This window comes from Geotrypetes seraphini, chromosome 18 (assembly GCF_902459505.1).
Source record: "Geotrypetes seraphini chromosome 18, aGeoSer1.1, whole genome shotgun sequence".
Classification (NCBI taxonomy): Eukaryota; Metazoa; Chordata; class Amphibia; order Gymnophiona; family Dermophiidae; genus Geotrypetes; species Geotrypetes seraphini.
The window spans coordinates 641,358-668,251 of NC_047101.1; the positions used below are offsets into that span (position 1 = coordinate 641,358).

The 26,894-nt window shown below is 40.5% G+C and overlaps 2 protein-coding genes across 5 annotated transcripts in view; one reads left to right on the forward strand and one right to left on the reverse strand.

Moving 5' to 3' along the window:
• Nucleotides 1–7,999, forward strand: part of CDC23 (cell division cycle 23) — a 47,865-nt gene extending 39,866 nt beyond the window's left edge. The window contains exons 12-15 of one of the 2 annotated variants that reach the window (XM_033927742.1): nucleotides 4,048–4,109; nucleotides 4,236–4,314; nucleotides 5,592–5,711; nucleotides 6,567–7,999. In XM_033927742.1, the coding sequence (XP_033783633.1) occupies nucleotides 4,048–4,109; nucleotides 4,236–4,314; nucleotides 5,592–5,711; nucleotides 6,567–6,737 (432 nt within the window). In that variant the 3' untranslated portion in view covers nucleotides 6,738–7,999. The remainder of the gene's footprint in view (nucleotides 1–4,047; nucleotides 4,110–4,235; nucleotides 4,315–5,591; nucleotides 5,712–6,566) is intronic. The other variant, XM_033927741.1, reaches the window with a different exon arrangement.
• Nucleotides 8,000–10,576: 2,577 nt separating this feature from the next.
• KIF20A (kinesin family member 20A) overlaps nucleotides 10,577–26,894 on the reverse strand; it is a 158,304-nt gene continuing 141,986 nt past the window's right edge. For all 3 annotated transcript variants that reach the window (XM_033927007.1, XM_033927008.1, XM_033927005.1), the window contains one exon: nucleotides 10,577–11,380. In XM_033927007.1, coding sequence (XP_033782898.1) covers nucleotides 11,078–11,380 — 303 coding nt within the window. In that variant the 3' untranslated portion in view covers nucleotides 10,577–11,077. The remainder of the gene's footprint in view (nucleotides 11,381–26,894) is intronic.

A 26,894-nucleotide genomic window follows, 5' to 3' on the forward strand; every position in this document is an offset into this window, starting at 1 on the left:
ATGCTGACCTTGTAGATCTTAATCTCCAGGACCAAAATCGTGGCCATTGAGATTCAGAAATTGTCTGACCTATCTCAATACTCCAAATATCCCTAAGACCTGTTTTCTTTTTTTTATTTAAAAATCCATATATCAATTTGTACCATTTTGCGGCTTGGTGACCCAACAAATCCGTCTGGAAACATAGAACCTGTAGACTATATTGAAGCAGAAAATCTTTGAGGGAATCTGTGGAACCGTTGGATGATCAAGGAGCGAAAGGGGCGCTCGGAGGATAAGGCCATAGCGTAAAGACTGAATTAATTCTTTGCTTCAGTCTTTACGGAAGAAGATGCAATAGATCTACCTGAACCGGAAATGGTTTTCAAGGGTGATGATTCGGAGGAACTGAAAGAAATCTCGGTGAGTCTGGAAGATGTACTGAGCCAAATCGACAAGGTAAAAAGTGATAAATCACCAGGATCGAATGGTATACATACTAAAAGAACTCAAACATGAAATTGCTGATCTGCTGTTAGTGATCTATAACCTGTCGCTAAAATCATCTGTAGTACCTGAAGATTAGAGGATGGCCAATATTACGCCAAATTTTATTATTTTTTTTTTTAAAGGGCTCCAGGGGAGATCTGGGAAATTACAAACTGGTAAGCCTCACTTCAGTGCCGGGCAAAATGGTAGAAACGAGTATAAAAAAATAAAATTGTGGAACACATAGACAAACATGATTTAATGAGACAGAGTCAGCATGGGTTCAGCCGAGGGAGATCTTGTCTCACAAATTTCCTTGACTTCTTTGAAGGTGTGAATAAACATGTGGATAAAGGTGAGCCGGTTGATACAGTGTATCTAGATTTTCAGAAAGCTTTTGATAAAGTTCCTCACGAGAGGCTCCTGAGAAAATTAAAGTGTCATGAGATAGGTGGCAAAGTTCAGTTGTGGATTAGGAATTGGTTATCGGATAGAAAACAGAGGGTAGGGTTAAATGGTCATTTTTCTCAATGGAGGAGAGTAAACAGTGGAGTGCTGCAGGGATCTGTACTGGGACCGGTGCTATTTAACTTCTTAATAAATGATCTGTAAATTGTAATGACGAATGAGGTGATTAAATATGCAGATGACACTTAACTGTTCAAAGTTGTTAAAATGTATGTAGATTGTGAAAAATTGCAGGCAGACCTTAGGAAATTGGAAGACTTGGGCGAAGTAACAGCTGAAATTTAATGTGGACAGATGCAAAGTGATGCATGTTGGGAAGAATAACTCGAATCACAATTACCGGATGCTAGGGTCTACCTTGGGGGTTAGTGCCCAAGAAATGGGAAGGAGCCATATGTGCTGGGAGGTGAGAGGCTGATATGCACGGATGGGGAGAGGGACTTTGGGATGATAGTATCTGAAGATCTAAAGGGAAAGAAACAATGTGACAAAGCGGTGGCTGTTGCCAGAAGGATGCTAGGCTGTATAGAGGCGTAACCAGTAGAAGAAAGAAGTGTTGATGCTCCTGTACAGGACATTGGTGAGGCCTCACTTGGAGTATTGTGTTCAATTTTGGAGACCATATCTGGCAAACGACAAAAGAAGATTTGAAGTGGTCCAGAGAAAGGCGACGAAAATGGTAGGATGTTTGCCCAAAAGACGTATCAGACAGGAAGCCCTGAACATATATACCCTAGAGGAAACGAGGGACAAAAGGGATATGATTCAGATATTCAAATACTTGAAAGTTATTATCGTAGAACAAAATCTTTTCCAGAGAAAGGGAAATGGTAAAACCAGAGGGCATAATCTGAGGTTGAAGGGTGGTAGACTCAAGAGCAATGTTAGGGAATTCTTCTTTACAGGGAGGGTAATTAATACCTGGAATGCGCTCCCGAGGGAGGTGGTGGAGAGGAAAACGGTGATAGTTCAAAAAATCATGGGCTGAACACAGAGGATCTCTTAAGAAGAAAATAATGGTAAGTCATGTGAAAAAATTAGGACAACCCATGAAATATTCAGTTCTTTCTTAAGAAATGTTCACATATCGATGTCAAATCTTTTTTTTATTTATCTCTGGAAAAGAAAATGATGTAATTGTAGGTAAACAACAAATATTTTTGTTTTACTCATGAAACAAAAGAGCCACAAAAATGTATATTCTAACTGAGGAATAAATTAGGACACCCTATACCCTAATAGCTAGTGTTACCCCCTTTGGCTGAAATAACTGCAGTGAGACACTTCTTGTAGCCATCTACCAGTCTCTGACATTGGTGAAGAAAGTTTGGCCCACTCCTCAATGCATAATTCTTTCAGCTGTGAGATGTTTGAAGGGTTTCTTGCATGTACAGCCCATTTCAAATCACCACACAGCATCTCAGTGGGATTAAGATCAGGGTTTTGACTTGGCCACTCCATTTCTTAATTTTCAGCCAGTCATTGGTGGATTTACTGGTATGTTTTGAGTCATTGTTGTGTTGCAGGGTCTAGTTCTGCATCAGCTTTAATTTTCTTACAGATGGTCTGGCATGTTCCTCAAGCACCCTTTGATACACGGTAGAGTTCATGGTGGATTCTATGATGGTGAGCTGGCCAGATCCTGCTGCAGCAAAGCATCCCCCAAACCATGATACTTCCACCTCAATGCTTCACAGTTCTTTTCCTGGAATGCTGTATTTGGTGTATGCCAAACATGTCCTCTTTTCTGGTGTCCAAATAATTCAATTTTAAACTAATCTGTCCATAGAACACTATTCCAGAAGTCCTGGTGTTTGTCTACATTCTCTCATGCAAACTTCATTCTGGCCTTGATGTTTCTCTTAGAGAGCAAATGTTTCCTTTTTGCACACCTCACATACAAATTAAGTTTATGCAGTCTCTTTCTGATTGTAGAGGCAAACACTTTAATATCAACAGTAGCAAGAACCTGTTGTAGGTCCCGTGATGACATTTTAGGGTTTTTAAAGACTTCCTTTAATATCTTGTGGACTGCTCTGGGGGTCAACTTGCTTGGATGGCCAGACCTGGGCATGTTGGCAGTTGGTTGGAAAGTCCTCCACTTGTACACTATTTTCCGGACCGTGGAATGGCTAATGTCAAATTCTTTTGAGATCTTTTTAAATCCCTTACCAGACTTATAAGCTGCTACAATCTGCTTTCTGAAGCCTCAGACAGCTCTTTTGATCTCACCATGGTGTTCACTCTCATTGCAGCAGTCATGAGCACCCCAAACTAAATGTCTGAGGTTTAAGTAGGGTAAACCTTAAAAATGCTGAGTAATGATGTTCTAATCATGTACACCTGATGTGATAGACCTGTGTGTGATTTGAGCCACTTTAAGTGGGAGGATATGTGGGAATGTCCTAATTTATTCCTCAGTTAGACTACACATTTTTGTGGATATCTTTTGTTTCATGAGTAAATCAATAAAAATGTTTGTTGTTTACTTGCAATTACATCACTTTCTTTTTCAGAGATTAAATAAAAAAAGATTTGACATCGCTATGTGAACATTTCTTAAGAAAGAATTGAATATTTCAAGGGGTGTCCTCATTTTTTCACTTTACTGTATATTGAAGAACTAAGGTCAGTACTGGGCGGACTGTGTCCCGTATATGGCCATCCTATTGAGGATGGGCTGGAGTGAGCTTTACCAGAGACTCTAGTAGATGGAACTTTTGCACAGTACCGGGCAGAGATCTGAGTTTGTGGCCCAGAAATATCTAAGAAAAAGAACAATTTAAATTAAATCATTAAATTATAGAGAATGTATGTTTGGGCAGATTGGATGGACCATTTGAGTCTTTATCTGCCGTCATTTAAGTATCCACAATACAAAATATTCTCCCCTTTTGGTATTAATTGGTTCTCCAGATTACATAGTAGTGAATGAGAGCAGAGACTGAATTTTTGGGACAACCTACTGTAGGTGCAGTAGGTTAAAGCTTAAATTGGAAAACTTTATCTTAAGTACCAGATTCACGGCAAATACCGTCATAAGGAAGGTCTGAGTTCACTTTTGTAACTGTGATGAATCCTTTCCCTCATGGTGTTTTGTCATATTGGCAGTGCTACTGGAGAGCCTACTCTGTGGGAGATGTGGAGAAGATGGCACTCGTGAAACTGGCAAAGTAAGTGAAAGAAAAAAATTCATATTTTCTGCAGTCTGCGACATTGAGCAAAAGGAGCCGGGGCTGGAGTCTGTCTTGGCCACTGGTTTCCATTTTCTTTTACTAGCTACATTTCTCTTTTCCCAGACTCCATGAACAATTGAATGAATCTGAACAAGCTGCTCAGTGTTATATTAAATATGTGCAGGACATCTATTCGTGTAGGGTGAGTAGATATGGGGGAAATGTAAAAAAAAAAGTGTCAATTAATGAAACTTTTTATATGTCTTTGGGAAAATGTCTGTTTACATTAGCCATTATTCTCCTTCAGTGGTTAGAAGAAAGATGAGCCAAATGTAATATATGATTGAGTTCTTTTTTTAAAAAAATTTTATTTATTTTATGCAATTTTCAAATTTCAATCAAGCGAAATACATACAATTTGAATAGATCAATATAACATAATAATGAAATCATAAGATCAATTTATCCCTTTTCTGTTTCCTCCCCCTCACCTCACTCCCAACCATTCCTAACATACAAGTTTCCCATTTTAAAGGAACTTTGTTTTCTGAGGAGTTGCATAAGTTGGTCCAGAGCCTGGGACAGTAAAGTTCTTTGATTGCTGGAGGATAGGCTGAAGCCTGCAGGAAGTGGGACTTTGGGGGGAGGTACAGCTTTATTGCCCCAGTATAATTGGTGGCAGTGCAGTAGGCTTTTCCGGAGGACTCTATTCTTTCACAGAGTCCAACATGAAGGAAGAAACTGGTTCTGTTTCTCCAAATTGGGACTCATCCTCTCAAAGAACATAAAAATAAGACACTCGTAAGAAGAATGTCTGGTCATCTGTGAGCTGAAGCACAATTGGGTTTTGTTGCAAGACATTCAGAAGACAAAACAAAATGAGTTTTGGATTGGCCTAATCAAAATCCTAACTTTCAACCCAATTGAGATGCTGCGGCAGCCCCTGTAAAGAGCAGTTCATGTAGGAAAATCTATAAATATATCTGACTTAGAGCAATTCTGCAAAGATGTGAAAGACCATTAGTAGATTATAGGAAGTGTTTGGTTGCAATTGTTGCCAAGGGCAGTGCAGTCAGTAAGTTTAGAGGAGAGTTACCTTTTTATATGGGTGTTGGAAAAATGTTCTTTAACTAAAATAATTTAAAAACTATTAGTGACTGTCCTGGAATTATTTGTGAAATGCAGTAATTAGAAGTGCAAAGACTCTGGCCAATGACATTTTCTGTGTATACTTCCCTTGGTCTTGGGGAGAAAAAAACTGAATGGCGGACCGTAGGTTACCCACCCCTGCTGTACATGGCAGGAGCTCTCTTCTGTGGTTTGCAGCTTGTGCTGAAGTCACTGCTGGGCCCCAGATTTTAGGAAGACTGGCATTTGGAAATGTTCTACCCTTGCCCAATAGCATTGATGATAAATTTTATTTTCAGTATTTAAAAAAAAAAAAAAAAATGACCTGTATTGCTCTGCGTTTATTTCTAGGAGATAGTGGACCACCATGAGGTGAGCACTGCCTTCCGTTATCTGGCTCAGTATTACTTCAAATGCAAACTCTGGGATGAGGCATCGGCCTGTGCAAAGAAATGTTGCAACTTCAATGATGTAAGTACAAGGATTGGAGGAACAGGGTCAGCCCAGTCGTTAGGCAGTGTGTGGGGGTTTTCAAGTAGCCCATTTGCCCACATTATTCTGGAAAGGGTGGAGAATCATGATGGGGCCAAGGGGCTCCGCAGAAGAACCTCACAACCATTGTCCCAGCACAACATACATGAAATGAACCTCAAGCCTTCATCCCATGTATGAGTTTGTTCGTTTTTCATGTTCTCCTCTCTGTTGTCACATCTGGGTTGAGCTTCCATTAATTAACAGCAGTTTGTGCAGAAAGATGATTTTTTTTAATCTCCATCTGCTCCTGTGCTCTTTATTACTCTCTCTGGTGTTGGAAACTCCTTCAGACGGAACTAGTGTTTGTCTGCCGTAGGACCCAGCATGTCTTTTTAGAAAGATTCACAAAGTTTGCTTTAGGCAGAAGTGAGGGCTCAGACCAATCACCCTGCCCTCACATATTGTACCAGTTTTGCTAGGAATAATTATCTTCATCACTATATATGCTTTTAAGTACTACAGTGGACAATTTTTTCAAAGCAATTTGTGGGTGTAGATTGCCAGTCTGAAAATGTTCTTTACTTTACTGTGATTAAACCTGCATATTTGTTCCACAACACATACTTTTAACTACAGAAAAGAACAGCCACTTTACACACTTTGAAAGTGTAATGTGTGCAAAGTGAAAGCAGACATGTCTCTCTGCTCTGATGATTGGTTCAATCTCCATGGCTAAAAAAGTACTTGTGGCCTTTGTTCAAATTGTTCCCTGAAAAGTAATTGGGTCCTTGCTTGAAAATGCAAACAGGAGCTGAATTCACAAATCGTACTTTGTTTCATCTGTTATTTCAGACACGAGAAGAGGGTAAAGCACTTCTGCGACAGATTTTACAGTTACGTAATCAAGGGGAGAGCACTTCCAGTGATATAACTGCTACGGTACCATTCTTCTTGCCACTGTCCGCAAACAACACTCCTACACGCAGGGTATCCCCCCTCAACCTTTCTTCAGTTACACCATGAGTTCCCTGTACAGCAGAATGGACAAAGAGATTAACGGCTGCTGCTGTTGGACCTGTGACACTAGTGGCTTCCCCTTCTTATTGAGATGACGAGGAAAGTGCCAGAAGTCTTTTCTTAATGAAGATTGTGGTATTCAGTGATCAGTAGTTTTGTTAATCAGGTAGAAGTCTGAAGGATGGTCCTCTTCCATCACAGTATGAGTAGTGGCTATTTCTACCGGACCGGTGTTCTGAATTCATGGGCCCTCAAAGACAGACAGATGGACAATGACATACTCTAATAGATGTTTGGAGTTGTGCACAGGTGCCATATTAAAAGAGAACCTTTAACCTGTTCTTTCCATTATTTTATAGTCTAAACATTCTTTTGCAAGTATCTACTGTAAAAATCTAAACTCTACATAACCAAGGATCAAAGATGAGTTCTGGCCCTTAACTTGTCATCTTTTTAGTCTGGAGGACTGTTACATTTAAGTTATAGAACATTAGATCTGTACCACTTGGTCTTGGACAGGTACTTAGAAAACTCATATACAGTCAGCAGTACCAGCTTGCTATGTTAAGGCTTTATATTTAAGATATTTTGTGGACAGTTTCAATGTCTTCCCCTTCCTTGTTTCCTTTGATTTTCCATTAGATGACATAACAAGACAATCTGTCTAACATTACTAGATCAGAGGGCCTGTGCTCGTAGAACACTTGCTAACCCTTGCATTGATAAGCCATTTCACTCCCCCTCCCAAAGAGCCTTAGCCCACTTCTCACAATCACCTCTAAGTGGACTCGACCAAGCCAGAACCTTCTCCCCTGGAAACCATTCAAAACCCAACTACATGCTCTTGGTGTTAAGATTGAAGATTTTTATCCAAAGACAGGATTGTTTTTTGTCATTTAGGTGTTTTACAGGCTACTACGAGGGAGACGCGTAGGGCCGCCTAGGTTCGCCTAAGGCCCTTAGGCGAGCTTAGGCGTCTTGCGGGTCTCCCTAGGTTCCCGGAGGCGCCTTCAATATAGGCGGCCTGCCTGGGGAGCATTTTTTTTTTTAAACGTGCCTACAGCTGCCTAAAATCGGGATGCACTTTGCAGAATCAGGGCCTTTGTGTCCATACATGAAGTAAATAATTAAAATGCAAAGGTTTAAAACTGTCTCAAACTTTTTTTTTAGCTCTGGCACATTAAATTGAGCAAATGTTTTTCACAGTAGATTATAATTGAAATTATAAAATTGCAAAACCAACAAAAAATTAAATTTGAGTTATTTATTTAATGTTTTTTAAGCTATGTATGGGTAATTGCCAAAACGGTGAAACTAAAGTAGATAGAATTGCTAATCAACGCGATGGATGTGCTTGTTTCTGAGTGCAAATGAACTCAAAACGCAGCTCGATATAGTCGACAAGCAAACATGCATTTCATCATCCACCATCTGCAGTCACTCTCTTTTTTAAAAAAAAATTTAATTACTGTCAGAGCTGAAAATCCAAGTTTGCAAAGATAAGAAGATCCAAACGGTAAAGTCTTGATTGCTTTGTTGCTCAAGTTAGGATAACTATTGCATAAAAAATAAAACTAAAATTACTTGCGGTTAGTTTTCAAGGACCAAGCATGTCAAAGAATGATGCTTGTCTGGGTGATTGTATCGTTATGCACGAAGATGCTCATAACATTGACAGACTCTTGTGTATGTGACGTACATGGAATCTATTCTAGTATATACTTATGAAAATAATTTTTAAAAATAAAGTAAAATTCTGGAATCTCTCGTGGCACACCCTGAATTTCTTCAGGACATATAGTTTGAGACACTAGTTTAAAATATGCTTGTTCAAATTCCAAGTGACCTGGATTGGCCACTGTTGAAAACAGAATACTGGGTTTGATGGACCTTCAGTCTGTCCCAGTATGGCAATTATGTTCTTAATCCTACAAATGTCTCTGGCAAGCAAACTTGATTATAGGTTTTCATATTGGGCATTTCTACTGATTACCCCTGTAGGTATTCCTTTTTTAAAAATTCTTTATTCATTTTATGTTTAACATCAAGTGCACAGAAAGTAATGACAAATTGACTAATAAATCACCTGAAATTCCACAGACATTTTCAATAAATAAAATTTATCCCCTCCCCTACCATCATAATAATATTAAATAATACATATAATATACATTGAACAATTCCAGGGTAGTATTTCCCATGCTCATTTTTACATGTACCCACCTACTCAAAGGATCCGAATCAAACATCTGAAAATTAGCTGTACATTTTTTATTTATTAATATGGCCACCCCAGCTTTCTTGCCAACTGCAGGGGCGAAAAAATTTTGGCGAACCCAACCCCTTTCCAGTTTTCTTGATTCTATCATTGACAGGTGCATCTCCTGAATAAAATACAAATCAGCGTTTTGCTGTTTTAGGAAAGCTAACATTTTCTTCCTTTTTATTTGATGGTTAAGGCCATTGACATTCAATTAAAATATCTTAATCTCCATCTATTTGCAAATGTATAATCCAACAATGATATTTAAATTTATTTAATTTGATATGATTAGACACCATTACACAGATAATAACCAGTTAGATTACAAAAGTTGGATGCTCTAAGTCTAATAGATGCTGGCACTGTAATCTGGAAGCAGGGACTAGATCATTTAATATATTTTTGTCCCTGTATCATGGCCTTTTGGAAATCAATTTGTCTCAAATTAATTGTTTATTAGAAAACCATGTAGCTCTATCATATGATACAATTCTATTTGGGATGTCTATGAGAATAAAAAGTCAAATTTCATCAAGGAATAATAAATTTTTATTAATAATGACAGGAGTTGCCATTCAACATATCACCAGAAATTGGAAAAATTACACCAGACTTAATTACACCTTCTGGTGGAATTCATTGTGCCATATATACAAAATGGAAAGAACAATTGCCATACAAAAAGGGAATTAAAATAATTTTAAAAAGATTTGGGGGCCATTGATAACATATTGTAATGATTAGACACCTTTTTACACTAAAAGTATAATTATAATAATTGGAAAGAGGGGATATATAGTTATATTATTGGTTTAATCAATATTTTTGAATATAACACATGTATGATATGCTTGATTTACAATATTTGTGGAAAGGGAGGGTGGGGGAGGGGCTTAATTTATGTATTTAAGATGATAATAGAAAAGAATTTCAAGTGATGTGTATGATTCAATTGATATAATAAATTCTTCCATACCTTCATAACAAATATTGAAATCCAAAATCCCACCCCCTCCCCATTTTTTCATTTATGTTAATCAGAGGAAAATGATATCTATTCATTATAATAATTTATTAATGGCCCCATACATCCTTAAATTTATTAAACTATCCTTTAAAAAAATAAAATAAATAAACTATCCTTTTTGAACAGCAAATGTTCTTTCCATTTTAAATATGACACACTGATCTCCACCAAAAACTATAATTCAGTCTATTCCAATTTTTCAAATTATGCGTTATTTGTTGAATGGCAACTCCTGTCAGTATTCCTGTAGGTATTCCTATTGCAATTAAAATTTTTGCCCCCTTTCCCCCAGCAAAACCTCCAAAGAACATGTCGTAAGGCTAAGAATTTTTTTCAGAGCAAATGGAGGGGCAAAGTTTGCATAAAATATACTGTATATTCTCGAATATGTCAATCCAAATATAAGTCAAGACCCCCATTTTTCCCCCCAAAAAGGAGGAAAAATGGCTGATTCGAATATAAGTTAGGTAGCTTAATATTCAAGTGCCCTGCCAGGATCTACACCCAGTGTCCCCTCCCTCCCCTATCAGGCTCTGCACCCAGCTTCCTTCCCTCCCAGGCTATGTACCCAGTCCCCTCTCTGCCGCTGGAATCCTTGGTAGTCCATAAGTCAGCTGTCAGGTCAAGCATAAACTACACCAGGGTATGATCCATCAAATAGGAGTGTTATTCATGTATTAAGCAAGCCTTAGGCAAAGAAATGTAAAGTAACTGTATATTTATTTATTTACAATATACACAATGCATGGTTGGCATTAACAGAGAGTAAACAAGCTTTTTCTATCCCAAGATGGGATTGGCTGAAAACCAGTGTGAATGGGATCACTTGTATGTAAATTCAGGGAAAAGAACTGTAAGAAAGGTTTAGGGACAGAGTGAGGGTGAGGGAAAGACTGTCCCATATGTAACAGATGACGGGAGCCTCTCTTGAGAGGGTTGGGTGGCAAGATTTGTGTTTTGTAAAGGGGCTTTAGGTATATTTTACAAGATCTAGTTTATTGAAACCTTTCCGTTGTAGCTTAGCTAAGAAGGGTGGGAGGGATAGAACTTAGCTCTTTAATATTTGGTACCAAATACCATAGACTTGAGCCCAGGCGTTTGTCGAGAGCGTAGAATGCGTGTATATGGGCTGCTGTTTGACATGTTTTGCTGGCCTGGGGTCCTGGGTAGAAAGTTAAGAAATGGTTTCTTTCCAGGCTGTAGATTCTCTGCATTGGTACAGGGGCGTTTTTGTTTGAAGGATGGGGTCCACTGTAATTTCTGCACAGTATGATACTGTTCGGCAATACAGACAGCCTTCTTCCTCAGATCGAGTTTTACAAGCATCATGTTATTCTGAAGCTCTGCCAGGGTCTGGTCCTAGTAATGAGAAGGGCAGGAGAAACAATTAGACTATACCTTGCCCTACACCGCTACAAGTATCAAAAATAAACATTTCATTAGCATTTACAAGTAAAGGTCTACTTTGCTTTCCTTCTGTCATTCCAGAGCAGCACTGATGGGTTATACACTCTGCCTAGCCCTGGTGAAATTCCCAGCAACCACTAAGCCAGGGTTCTTTTTCAGGTACCAAACCTAGTACTGATGAAGGATCCTGCTGCACTGCTACTTCTCAACCATGCCTTGCTCACACAATCAAGGAGGGAAGATGGACCAGAAGCCCAACCTCCACAAACAGGCCCAGTATGCTGAATTACCAAAGAACCCTGCCAGCAGGCTATGGGTGGTCTGCCAGGGGACCTTTGTCTCTCTTGACAAGCTTGTCTGGTTCCTCACCAAACCTGAGAGCCCCTAAAGGGAAACTTAACTCTGGAGATAGGGACAGCCACCCTCAAGGCCCTAAGGTGCTCATAGAAAGCACCACAAAGAAAGGAGGAAGCCATTGCAAACTTCATTCCTTCCTGATCCCTGAAGGCTAAATCATCTGAGGTTCTATCCAAAATGTAGCTATCTGAATTGCTAAAGCAGCATCATTAAAATTCTGTTTGAGCAGGCCTCTATCCTGCAGTACTAAGGCTGCCACAATACCATGCATCTCCTCGCAACTGCAGAAACCACTGCATCTACCACTGGGAGATGGAGGATCTCTCTATGCTATTCTAGACTAGGATGCAAATGGATCATAGACCTCAATGGCAAATTGGGAGAATTCCACTGTGTCTGGAAACATTGCAGATATCCTGAAGCCCTGTAGGCTGGCTGCTGTCAGCCAGGTCCAACAGGGGCTTCAGATGTAGAGATTGATTGAAAGGGGCTATGGGAAACAAAATGGCAGCTATTTCCTACACCCCAAACACAGAGAATGACATGGTGACAAAATTCATCACTGTTCCCATCCCCTTGGGAAACCATCTCCATGTCATTCTTTAAAGAGAAAGGGAAGAATCAGAGTATGAATGGGCACAACCACTGACCCTCAAGCCTTGCTAGTGTAGAAGGATTTAGGTTGAGATAGACACTAAAGAATAAGAACATAAGAACATAAGAACTGCCATCTCCGGATCAGACCTTCGGTCCATCAAGTCCGGCGATCCGCACACGCGGAGGCCCCGCCAGGTGTACACCTGGCGTAATTTATAGTCCACCATATCTTTATATGCCTCTCTTAAGGAGATATGCATCTAGTTTGCTCTTGAATGAATGACATGGGATTGTTTCCCATGGTGATGAATTATGTCACCATGTCATTCTCTACCTAAGAGCTAGTGTCAGTCACCGAACATGCTCTAGGTCCAGAATCCTCATGGCAGGGACCTGCAAATTTTGTCAGCCATGTAGCAGGAAATAGGGCTCTTTGCTACATCCATTACAGCCAAATAACCACAAACTATCAGGACTCCCAGTTAGCTGCAAAACTGAAAGTAAACTATTAGCAGCAAAGATTTTTTTAAAGCTGAAACAGACCCCCTTAGCGCACCAGGCCAGCTGTCCACCCCCAACTAGAGAAGTTCAGCCAAGGGAGCAAACAACTGGTCTTCATTACAAATAGTTACATCCATTAAAATTCTAGGTGTCATTTTCGACTACAAGCTAACTTATCACAATCAGATCAGCGGTGCTGTTAAAAAGAGCTTTTTAAAAAAAATTCTTTATTCATTTTAAAACTTATAACAAGTGCACAAGATTACAACATTAAAAGCTTTTACACAGCACTTAAAATTATTTCTATTATCATCATAAATAAATAGAATTTATTCCCTTCCCACCCACCCTTCCTCAATTATTTCAAACTAACATATCATATATATATATATATATATATATATATATTGTAATCTTGATTATTTGATAAAATTTCCTACCAACCCCCTCCCCCCTATGTATAAATATACTGTCAATGGAAAATGATGTCTACTCATTACAATAATTTGCCAATGGCCCCCAGATCTTTATAAAATTATAATAATTTCCTTTTTACAAAGCAATTACTCTTTCCATCTTATAAATGTGACACAATGAATTCCACTAGAATGAATAACTAAGATTAGTAGAATTTTTCCAATTGTTGGTAATATGTTGCATGGCGACTCCTGTCATAATCAATAAAAGTTTGTTATTATTTGATGAAATTTGACTTTTTGTTCTCATAGACATACCAAACAGAATAGTATCATATGACAATGCTACATGGTTTTCTAATAGACAATTTATTTGAGACCAAATTAATTTCCAAAAGGTCATAATACAGGGACAGTAAAAAATTAAGTGATCCAATGTCCCCGCTTCCAGATTACAATGCCAGCATCTATTAGACTTAGAGCTATCTAACTTCTGTAAACGAACTGGGGTCCAAAAAGCTCTATGTAACAAAAAGACCCAAGTTTGTCTCATAGATGCAGACACTGTACATCTTATTCTCCAAGACCAAATTCATGGCCATTGAGATGCAGAAATTTGATGCTTAATGTCAATGCTCCAAATGTCTCTAAGACCAGTCTTTGTTTTTTTTATTCATAAATCCAGATATCAATTTATACCACTGCGGCCTGGTGTCCCAAGAAATCCGTTTGAAAGCATAAGAATTCCAGACTATACTGATTGCTAAGATTTTTCCATTCAGGGAACCCCTCCTGAATAGCCTGCTTCAGCTGCAACCATTTAAAGCTTTGTGATTTGTTTAGACCAGTGGTTCCCAACCCTGTCCTGGAGGACCACCAGGCCAATCGGGTTTTCAGGCTATATATACAAATCTCTCTCATGCATATTCATTAGGGCTATGCTGAAAACCCGATTGACCTGGTGGTCCTCCAGGATAGGTTTGGGAATCACTGGTTTAGACCATATTTATGTTGCAACTGTGAAAAATCAAGCAGTTTACCATTTGAAATAACATCATTTAAAGTTTGTATATCTGCAATAATCCAATGCTTCCATACGATTTTAAAACCGCCAATTTGAATCTTGGAGTTTATCCATAAAGATTGATTTGTTGACTTATTTCTTGTAATAGGTGTTAAATTACTAACGTAACGCAATGTTTTCCATGTATCAATCAATATTCTGTTTTCTTTATATTTTCTAAGCATTTTGATACTGAGAACATGAGATAAATTTAAAGGAAACAGGAGACGCCACTCCAAATATAACCAATCCGGGGCATTTTCATTGAGTTCTGGGAGGACCCAATACATACTCTGGCGTAAAATATAGGCTTGATGATACCTATAAAAATTTGGAAAATTTACCCCACCCTCCTCAATTGGCTTTTGTAAAGATACTAAAGCAATTCTAGGCATTTTACCCAGCCAAAAAAAATTTTTGTAAGAAAACCATTTAACTTTTTATAAAAGGACCCTTGAAAAAAAACTGGTATCATACTCATTTGATAACAAACCACAGGCAATATCATCATTTTAATAGTTTGGACTCTCCCCCACCAAGAAAGATGTAAAGGATTCCATTGCTCACACATTTCCATTACTTTTTTTAATAAAAAATTTTCATTCTCTTTCACTGTCTTCCAGAGTATTTTTTATCCTAATACTTAAATATTTTAATCCATCCTCTTTCCATATGAATGGGAAAGAATCAAACAATCCTTTAGTGCAGTGCACATTAAGAGGAAGAATTTCTGACTTACTCCAATTTATTTTATATCCTGAAAATTTTCCAAATGTATCAATCAACTCTAACAAGCATGGAATGGTAGTTTCAGGATTTCTCAAATAAAGCAAAATATCATCTGCATAAGCTGAAACTTTATATTCTCAATCTGAATGGGGAATACCCTGTATCCCCATTGCTCGTTGAATAGCTAATAATAAGGATTCTAGTACAATGTCAAAAAGCAAAGGAGATAATGGACAGCCTTGTCTAACCCCCCTCCGCAAATTAAAACACTCAGATAAATTATTATTAATATACAATCTTGCAGAAGGGGAGCTATACAATGTTTGAATCATCTGTATAAATCCTGAACCTATACCAAACCAATCTAATGCTTGATATATAAAAGTCCATTCAACTCGGTCAAAAGCTTTTTCCGCATCTAAAGATACAGAAAAAGCTGGATCACATTCATGCTTTTAGTTAAATTTAACATATGAAAAGCCAATCTAGAATTATTAGAGGAATGTCTCTTAGCAACAAATCCTGTTTGGTGCATATCGATAATAAAAGGGAGAGCCCTAGCTAAGCGTAAAGCCAAAACCTTAGCCAATAGTTTCCATCAACATTTATTAACGAAATAGGCCTGTAGTTTGAAACCAAAGTGGGATCTCTGTTTGGCTTTGGCAAAACGATTGTTAATGATTCAGCCATAGTACCTGAAATACAACCTCTAGTTAGTTGGGACTGATACAAATTTAGCAAATGAGGTAATACGGTAATTTGAAATGATTTGTAAAATTCTACTGTGAAACCATCACCACCTGGAGCAGATCCAACTCAAAGAGACTTTAACGCTGTTTCTAATTCTTTTAGTGATATAGGCTCATCAAGCTCCCTTTTATATGTTCAGGAACCTTCGGTCCAATAATTAAATTTAGAAATTCTAAACCATCTTTTTCCCTGTCTTCATAAGGCTCAGAAGAATATAGGTCATTATAAAAATTTAGAAATTGACTTAAGATATTTCCAATTTGGTTATGGGTAATTCCTTTCTCACAAAAAAAAAAAAAAAAAAGGGGGAAAATCCAACGTGGTCTACAGTAGAACAAAAAGCAAGCAGAAAACAACAAACAAACTGCAGATAATGTACAAGATCCTTAACCCATCCCATCCCATCAAAACCCAATCACAATCCACCCTACAGGAAAAGAGGCAACCGCAGCAGACAGAATTTGGACTCAATTCCCTAACATACAATGGTCAGAATTCAACAAATTCTACAAAAAATACAGCCATGCCTCCTGTGACCTCAACCATTGCCCCTCATATCTCCTTACCACCTCTAGTGTAAAATTCCGCACCATAACTCTACAATGGATCCAATTCACGCTCACAGAAGGCACATTCCCTGCTGACCTCAGCGAAATTGTCATCACCCCAATCCAAAAAGACCCAAAAGCACCACAAAACCTCCCATCTAACTTTAGACCTATAGCCTCAATTCCGCTATATGTCAAAATTATAGAAGGCCTAGTAGCCAAACTCCTCACCAATTACATAGAGGACCACAACCTACTCCACCCCATGCAATCAGGCTTCAGAACAAACTTCAGTACAGAGACACTACTAGGCTCCCTTATGGATACCGTCAGACAACAACTTAGTACAGGGAAAAAAATGCTACTCATACAACTGGACCTAACAGCGGCATTCGACTTAGTAGACCACAACATCCTTCTACAGATCTTAGATGCAATAGGCATCTCAGATAAAGTATACTCCTGGTTTGAAGGATTCCTAAAACTCAGAACCTACAGTGTAAAATCAAACAAAGAAAAATCAGAATCCTGGACAAACCCCTGCGGCGTACCACAAGGATCTCCACTATCCCCTACCCTCTTCAATCTCTACACTGCCTCTCTAGGAACGCATCTGGACAATCTGGGCATAACCACCTATAGTTATGCGGATGACATCACCATCCTCATCCCATACGATCATTCTAAACCTACCATGACAGACAAACTTCACCAAACACTTGAAACAGTCACAACCTGGATGAAAAATCACAAACTTAAACTCAACCAAGACAAAACCAAATTCATCCTCCTAGAAAATGACAAGATCCAAACCACAACCAACCTAGATATAAACGCAATCAAATATCCCATCCAAACCACCATAAAACTACTTGGCATGACCATAGACAGATGCTGCACTATGCAACCGCAAATAAATAAAACAATTCAAAAATCATTCGCAGTCATGAGAAATCTGAGACAAGTCCGAAAATTCTTTGAAAGAACACAATTCCAACTTATAGTACAATCCCTAATACTAGGTATATTGGACTACTGTAACATACTCTTCCTTCCATGCCCTGCAACTACGATAAGACATGAGAAATCTGAGACAAGTCCGAAAATTCTTTGAAAGAACACAATTCCAACTTATAGTACAATCCCTAATACTAGGTATATTGGACTACTGTAACATACTCTTCCTTCCATGCCCTGCAACTACGATAAGACAACTCCAAACAATCCAAAATACAGCTTTGAGACTCATCTACTCATTGAAAAAACATGACCACATCACTGAAGCCTTCATCAACTCACATTGGCTCCCAATCCAAGAAAGAATCCAATTCAAATTCTACTGCATATTATTTAAAACCCTACACGGAGACAGCCCATCATACCTGAACAATCGCCTCATCCAAGCACCCACTACCAGACACAGAAAAACGCACTCCCCCCAATCAAGGAAGTAAAAAGAACAAAACTACACGACGGCCTCCTAGCCACTCAAGCCGCAAGGCTGGACAACCAGATCTCCAACCTTCTGATGACCACCCCAGACTATAGGACGTTCAGAAAAGAAATAAAAACCACACTTTTCAAGAAATTCCTGAAGCAGCAATAACAACACGACCTCTTAGTAACTTTAAAACTGACATTTGATCTACCCATTACTGCACTAATAATAACAAAAGAATCTCCAATATGACCACCTATTAACTCTCTTACAAACCACCCCACCCTCAACAACCCGCTAAATGTTCATAAGACCTACAACTTACCTCTCTAGCTAATCATTGTAACTCTGTTTTTAAATTAACCTTTTGTAATCCGCCTTGAACCGCAAGGTAATGGCGGAATAGAAATCCCTAATGTAATGTAATGTAATGTTTTCAAGATCATTTCTATCTACAAATCAAGGGCACGGCCATGGGTGCCTCAATGGCCCCTTATATTGCCAATTTATATGTGGCTGGGTTAAAAAAAAAGTTTCTTACCACACATGCATATCAGGATGAAATCAGATTATACAGATGATATATTTATTCTATGGAAGGGTAGTGTCCCAAGATTACACTCTTTTTTAGACTGGCTCAATACATGCGACCTTAACCACAAGTTTAAAATGGAGTTTCACGATCATCACATAGCATTTCTGGATATCATGACCTATAAAGAACGCTACAGTTTCCATAGTACCATTTATAAGAAGCCCACAGACAAAAACTACTATTTACATTACTCAAGTTTTCATCAGAAAGCTTTGAAGAAGAACCTCCCCTATAGCCAATTTTTAAGGCTTAAAAGGCTATGTACTACTTTGGAAAAATATGAAAAACAAGCCCCTTCTATGGCACATAGGTTTGCAAAGAGAGGTTATCCTTTGGATGATATATATTATGGGTATCAACGTTCTAAATTATAACATCGTGAGGATTTACTTCAGACTGGTAACAAGATTCGTACTGTACTAGACTTCACATGTGTTTTAAAGCATTCAAGTGAAGTAAAACGTATCATTATGAAAAACTGGCGTATCCTTGAGCTACATCAATGTTTTAGAGGAAAGAAAGCAATTGTCGCAATATCAAGAAATCCCAACCTTAGAGACAAATTGGTGCCCTCTGCTCTCCCTACAGCTGTCACCAGTCAGAGTCCACATACAGGACATCAACCTTGTCACTCATGGATTTATCGGCGGCGTTTGATACAATTGATCACGAACTCCTGATTAACCGTATGCAATCAATAGGCATAGAAGGACAAACCCTTGATTGGTTGACTTCCTTTCTTTCAGATCGTACTTCTAAAGTCAAATTCAATGATGCTTACTCTGAAAACTTTACATTACCATACGGAGTACCACAAGGGTCTATTCTTTCCCCTCTTTTATTTAATATCTTTTTATCCCCTCTTATTACTATTGCACAATCACTGGGTTTCACAGCTTTCTCCTATGCAGATGACATTCAACTCATGCACCCTCTTAACCCTGAAATTGCAGATGAAATAAAAATCATCAACGGCAAACTAGAACAAATAAAAAACTGGTTAAACAATAATAAACTATCCTTAAATGTTCAAAAAACAAAAACTATGCTTTTTACATGGAAAAGTAACATAACTTTAAAAGCTCCATTCTTTCTAAACGATTCTCCTCTTGAATCTGTCTCTCATATGAAAATTCTAAGAGTAATAATTGACACAGATCTCTCATTTCATAATCACATCAGCGAAACAGTTAGATCTTGTTTCTACAGACTCCGGCTTCTACGCTCTATTTCTACTTTCTTAGATCCCAAATCTATTAACATTTTGGTTCATTCGTTAATTATTTCAAAATTAGATTACTGCAATTCTCTCCTAATAAACATATCTCAGAAAGAAAGAAGAAGACTCCAAATTATACAAAATACCGCAATCAAATTAATTCACAAAGCTAAAAAATACGACCACGTTACCCCACTACTCATCAAATCTCACTGGCTTCCAATTTCTCACCGAATCACTTTTAAAACATTATTTCTAGTTTTCAAAACATTAATCTCAAATGAACCCCTATTTATTTCTAAAATGTTAGTTCCATATAATCCTCCTCGATCCTTAAGATCATCTTTATCTAACCAGCTTTCAGTTCCTTCATTAAGAATAATCGGCACTAAACAAGATGAAATCGATGGGGTTAGGTGAGAAACTAACGGCGTGGGTCAACGATTGGCTGAGTGGAAGACTTCAGAAAGTGGTGGTCAATGGCACCCTCTCTGAGACATCGGAGGTGACTAGCGGTGTGCCTCAGGGCTCAGTCCTGGGACCATCCCTTTTTAACATATTCATAAGGGACTTGACCCAAGGGCTTCAGGGTAAAGTAGCGCTGTTCGCCGACGACGCCAAACTGTGTAATATAGTGGGTGGAAGCAATCCCACGGATGGTATGACGCAGGATCTGATCAAGTTGGAAAAATGGTCCACGACATGGCAGCTGGGCTTCAACGCTAAGAAGTGTAAGGTCATGCATCTCGGCAGCAGAAATCCATGCAGAACATACACCTTGAATGGAGAAACACTAGCTAGGACTTCAGAGGAACGGGACTTGGGAGTGATCATCAGTGCAGACATGAAGGCTGCCAAACAAGTGGAGAAGGCCTCATCCAAGGCGAGGCAAATGATGGGATGTATCAATAGAAGCTTCGTCAGCCGCAAACCTGAAGTCATAATGCCACTGTATAGAACCATGGTGAGACCTCATCTAGAGTACTGTGTGCAATTCTGGAGGCCACATTACCATAAAGATGTGCTTCGAGCTGAGTCGGTCCAGCGAATGGCCACTAGGAAGGTCTCTGGACTCAAGGGTCTCTCATACGAGGAAAGACTGGGCAAATTGCAGCTGTACTCTCTAGAGGAGCGCAGGGAAAGGGGTGACATGATTGAGACTTTTAAGTACGTCACAGGTCGTGTCGAGGTAGAAAACGATATATTCCTTCCCAAGGGACCCTCGGTCACAAGGGGGCACCCGCTCAAACTCAGGGGAGGGAAATTTAGAGGTGACATCAGGAAGTATTTCTTCACAGAAAGAGTGGTAGATCACTGGAACAAACTTCCGACGCAGGTAATCAAGGCCACAAGCGTGCTCGACTTTAAGAATAAATGGGACATCCACGTGGGATCCCTACGTGGGTCGAGCAGCACTCAGACTTAATGGGGTGGGTCAGTAGAGTGGGCAGACTTGATGGGCTGTAGCCCTTTTCTGCCGTCACCTTTCTATGTTTCTAGACGCAAAGATATGTTTTCAGTGGTTGCTCCATCCTTGTGGAACTCCCTACCAAATTTTATTAAAAATGAAAAAGATCTTATTTCTTTTAAAAAATTGTTAAAAACCTACCTATTTCAAGATGCATTTGATTTATGAAATGATTTATTTTATATTCTTACATGTCTTTAATTTTCTTTTCTCTTGCTTCATTCTAATCATACCTATTGTATTACCCATTCTATGTAAATTCTAACAAATAATGCAATTGTAACTTTCCCCTTCCTTCCTACCCAATCATGTTTGTCCACATTGTTTTGTCAATTGTCTAACTTAAGTGAAATTACATGTAATGCCACAATCTGCTGGTTTTTAATTGTACATCGCTTAGATATTTTTATAAGCGATATATCAAATGTAAATAAACTTGAACTTGAAACTTCGGTCTGCCGACATTCCCTCAGTATCACCAGCTTTACACATCCACGAACTGGCAAGAAATTTTTCCTGAATTTCAGCAGCAATTGTGACACTCAACAAGTGATTTATATCATCATTTGCCCCTGCAATCTTTTATATATTGGCAAAACCAAGAGAAAAATTAAAACAAGAATCATTGAACATAGAAGTTGCATAATGCGGGAGGTAATGACAGCACCCTTGGTCCCCCATTGGAAAGATCTTTCTCACACCACCATCGACCTCCGTTTTTTTGTCTTTAAGACTTTTAAAACCAGTTGGAGAGGGGGCAATATTGATAAGACTCTGTTACAAACGGAACAGAGAACAATCTTTGAGCTGGACACTATTGCACCCGCTGGATTGAACTCTGAGATCGAATACCATCATTTCTTATAATATAACATATATCACCATATATTCATACGTGCTTTAGGTTATTTTCCTCATTAGCATATCAGTCTGTTTTTATAATTCTCCTCAAGCTTATGGTTCTTTATAACTCCATACAGAGTTACACTAAAATTTGTTGTTATTATCTGTTAAGCCCAACATGGATTCATTTGATGTAATATTATAACCATTTATAATCATCACTTTTTATCTGTTAATTTTTCTCCCTTTTGTATGGTCTCTATTAACAATAAGTATGTTCATGATATCTCCATTGACTTGATGTTTTGACCTTGACGTATTCCCTTTCAAAGTATACGATTGTTATCTTTGCATTTTTATAAGCTCTTGCTGTACCTCCATCGATTTCTGTTTTTTTAAAGCTATCAGGAATGTTCTTTCGCACTTGCCCATTCACTTAAAGTTATGCTTCCATTTTACCTTACTGCAATCATGTATCTGTCACTCTACGTCGTTTTGCAATAAAGTTTTTCACATTTTTTGTTTCTTCTAGTCTCAGCCTGGGTTTCATTTCTGACCGAGCGTGATGACATTTCTCTATTGTTATGTATCCCTATATACATGCACATCAGCCAATCGGCTACGCCCACGTTTCTGTAAGACCTTTATTTAAAATCTTAGTTTCCTGCGGCGTCCCTCCACTGCTGTTGCACAAGATTCGCTTGACCATATTTGTACGATATTGGCGTTTGGTAAGGAAACATCCCTTTGCTTTAAAATGTTGGATATCCATGACTATTTCATTCACTCCGTCTAATTTGTTTTTGTGTTCGCATAGCAATGTTACTTACCGTAACAGTTGTTATCCAGGGACAGCAGGCAGCTATTCTCACTAATGGGTGACGTGATCCAACGAAGCCCCGATGCGGACGCCTCACAAGCAGTCTTGCTTGAAGAAACTCGAAGTTTCGAGTCGCCCACACCGCGCATGCTCGAGTGCCTTCCCGCCCAGACCAGGGCGCGTCTCCTCAGTTCAGATAGCTAGCAGAGAAACCAACCCAGGGGAGGTGGGTGGGACGTGAGAATAGCTGCCTGCTGTCCCTGGATAACAACTGTTACGGTAAGTGACATTGCTTTATCCCAGGACAAGCAGGCAGGTATTCTCACTAATGGGTGATCTCCAAGCTAACCATAATGGGATGGTGGGAGAGTTGGCAACTTAGGAGAATAAATTTTGCAATACTGTTTGGCCAAACTATCCATCCCGTCTGGAGAAAGTATCCAGACAATAGTGAGAAGTGAAGGTGTGAACCGAGGACCAAGTGGCAGCTTTACAAATCTCCTCAATCGGTGTTGATCTGAGGAAAGCTACCGAAGCTGCCATAGCTCTGACCTTATGGGCTGTGACTTTACTGTCAAGGGGCAATCCAGCCTGGGCATAGCAGAATGAGATGCAAGCCGCCATCCAGTTGGAGATGGTGCGCTTAGAAATAGGATGTCCCAACTTGTTTGGATCAAAGGAGATGAAAAGTTGAGGAGCAGTTCTGTGAGGTTTGGTTCGTTCTAGGTAGAAAGCCAAAGCACGCTTACAGTCCAGAATATGAAGGGCAGATTCTCCAGGGTGAGAATGTGGCTCCGGAAAGAACACTGGAAGAATGATGGATTGGTTGAGATGAAATTCTGAGACAACTTTAGGAAGGAATTTCGGATGAGTGCGGAGAACCACCTTGTCATGATGGAAAACTGTAAAAGGTGGATCCGCAACCAAGGCTTGGAGCTCACTGACTCATCGAGCAGAAGTGAGGCCAATGAGAAACACTACTTTCCAAGTGAGATACTTCAGATGAGCCTTGTCAAGAGGTTCAAATGGAGGCTTCATAAGTTGTGAAAGAACAACATTGAGGTCCCAAACCACTGGAGGCGGTTTGAGAGGAGGATTGACATGGAAAAGTCCTTTCATGAATCTGGAAATCACTGGATGAGCAGAGAGGGGTTTCCCTTGAAGAGGCTGATGGAAAGCAGAAATTGCACTGAGGTGGACTCGTATGGAGGAAGACTTGAGGCCAGACTGAGACAAGTGTAAAAGGTAGTCCAAAACCGAAGGCAAGGAGGAGTGTTGAGGCTCCTGATGCTGAGAAACGCACCAAACAGAAAATCTAGTCCATTTTTGGTGGTAGCATTGCCTAGTAGCCGGCTTCCTGGAAGCTTCCAGGACATCCCTCACGGGTTGGGAAAACTGTAGAGGGGTTATGTTGAGAGGAACCAAGCTGTCAGGTGTAGGGACTGCAGGTTGGGATGAAGCAGAGATCCCTGATGCTGTGTAAGCAGCGAGGAAAAAACTGGTAGAAGGTACGGCTCCCGGGTGCTGAGTTGAAGTAGAAGGGAGTACCAAGGTTGTCTGGGCCACCGTGGAGCAATCAGAATCATGGTGGCATGGTCTGACTTCAGCTTGACTAGAGTCTTTTGAATGAGAGAGAATGGAGGAAATGCATATAGAAAGAGATTCGTCCAGTCCAGAAGAAACGCATCTGCCTCAAAGCGATGAGGAGTATAGATCCTGGAGCAGAACTGAGGCAGTTTGAAGTTGTGGGGGGCTGCAAAGAGGTCTATGTGAGGTGTTCCCCACTGAGAGAAGATGTGATGAAGGGGCGTGGAGTTGAGAGTCCACTTGTGAAGTTGCAGAAGACGGCTCAAGCTGTCCGCTAAGGCATTGTCCGCTCCCTGAATGTAGACAGCTCTGAGGAAGGTGTTGTTGTGAATCGCCCAATCCCACACCTTCAGAGCTTCTTGGCAGAGGGAGGCCGATCCCGTGCTTCCCTGTTTGTTGACATAGTACATGGCGACTTGGTTGTCTGTGCGAATGAGGACAACCTGGTCGCGAAGCAGATGTTTAAAAGCATTGAGAGCGTTGAAGATTGCCCTGAGTTCCAGGAGATTTATGTGGCACTGGTGGTCCGTGCTGGTCCAGTAACCCTGAGTGCGGAGGCTGTCCAGATGAGCCCCCCAAGCATAAGTCGACGAGTCGGTCGTGAGGACTTTCTGATGGTGGGGGGTTTGGAACAGCAATCCTCTGGAGAGATTGGAGGATAGCATCCACCAGCGAAGAGACTGTTGCAGAGCAGGAGTGACCTGGATGTGTTGAGTCAGAGGGTCGGACGTCTGTGACCACTGAGATGCCAGCGTCCACTGAGGAATCCTGAGGTGAAGTCTGGCAAAAGGAATCACATGAACTGTAGACGCCATGTGGCCTAGAAGAACCATCATTTGTCTCGCCGAGATGGACGGGCGAGAGGACACTGAGTGGCAAAGGAAAGGAGAGCATCCAGGCGTGGAGGAGGAAGGAACGCTCTGAGTTGGGTAGTTTCCAGAACAGCCCCGATGAAGGCAAGAGTCTGGGAAAGCTGTAGGTGGGATTTTGGGAAGTTTATCTCGAATCCCAGATGCTGCAGCAACCAAATCATCTTCTGGGTTACGAGGAGGACTCCCTGAGACGAGGAATCCTTGATGAGCCAGTCGTCCAGGTAGGGAATAGTTCCTGAGTGCTGCGGCCACCACCACCAGGCACTTGGTAAAGGGCTCTGGGTGACGAGGCCAGGCCGAAAGGGAGCACTCGGTACTGAAGATGAAGATGTCCCACCCGGAATCTGAGGTATTGACGAGAGGCCGGATGAATGGGAATGTAAGTGTAGGCCTCCTTCAGATCCAGAGAGCATAACCAGTCGTTCTGCTCGATTAGGGGATACAGGGATGCTAGGGTCAACATGCGAAATTTTTCTTTGACCAGGAATTTGTTGAGCACCCTGAGGTTCAAAATGGGGTGCAGATCGCCCATCTTCTTCGGAACAAGGAAGTACCGGGAGTAAAACCCCTTGTTCTGTTGGTTCAGAGGAACCGGCTCGACAGCCCCGAGCTGCAATAAGGCCTGGGCTTCCTGAAGAAGAAGGGCGGTCTGGGTCAAATTGGAAGGATACTCTCTTGGAGGATGTTCCGGTGGAACTGAAGAGAGTATCCCTCCTTGACGATGGAGAGGACCCAGAGGTTGGTGGTGATAGTCGTCCATCGATGGAAAAAATGATGGAGACGACCTCCGATAGGTGGAGCAACTGAAAAAGACAGAATGACAGAAATTATGCCCTCTATGAGACAGTCAAAAGGGCCGAGGAGCCTTAGGGACAGTGGATGGCTGAGGCTTTTGCTGGTGTATCTGAGGATGCTGTCTCTTCACAGGCTGTCTGATGGTGGGAGCCTGTTTAGGAGGATAACGCCGCTGGTATGTCAACAGTGGGCGTGATTGACGAGGAGGAGCAGGCTTGTGCTTCGGACGCAGGATGGACTGGAAGGACTTCTCATGGTCAGAGCTTTTTGGTTGCCGCCTTGATGGACTCATCAAAGAGGTCGGTGCCAGCGCATGGAACATTGGCAAGCCTGTCCTGGAGGTTGGGGTCCATGTTGATGGTCCTCAGCCACGCCAACCTTCGCATAGCCACCAAACATGCTGTAGCCCGAGCCGAGAGCTCAAAGGCGTCGTGGGAGGACTGCATCAGCTGCAACCGGAGCTGGGATAACGAGGCCAGAACCTCCTGGTACTCGAACTGTGCCCTAGGATCTATATAGGGCATGAACTTCGGGAGTAAGGATAAAAAGAACTCAAATATGTTGTGAAGTGGAAGTTATAGTTCAGAACTCTCGAAGCCATCATGGAGTTCTGGTAAATCCTCCTGCCGAATCGGTCCATGGTCTTGCCCTCTCTACCAGGCGGGACGGTGGCGTAGATCTGGGAGGGGTGGGACCGCTTCAGTGAGGACTCCACTAAAAGGGATTGGTGGGAGAGTTGGGAGCCGTCAAACCCTTTATGATGAACAGTGCGGTACCTGGTATCCAATTTACCCGGTACAGCGGGGATGGAATAAGGTGTTTCGAGGCACCGCACAAAGGTCTGGTCCAGCAGCTTGTGTAAGGGAAG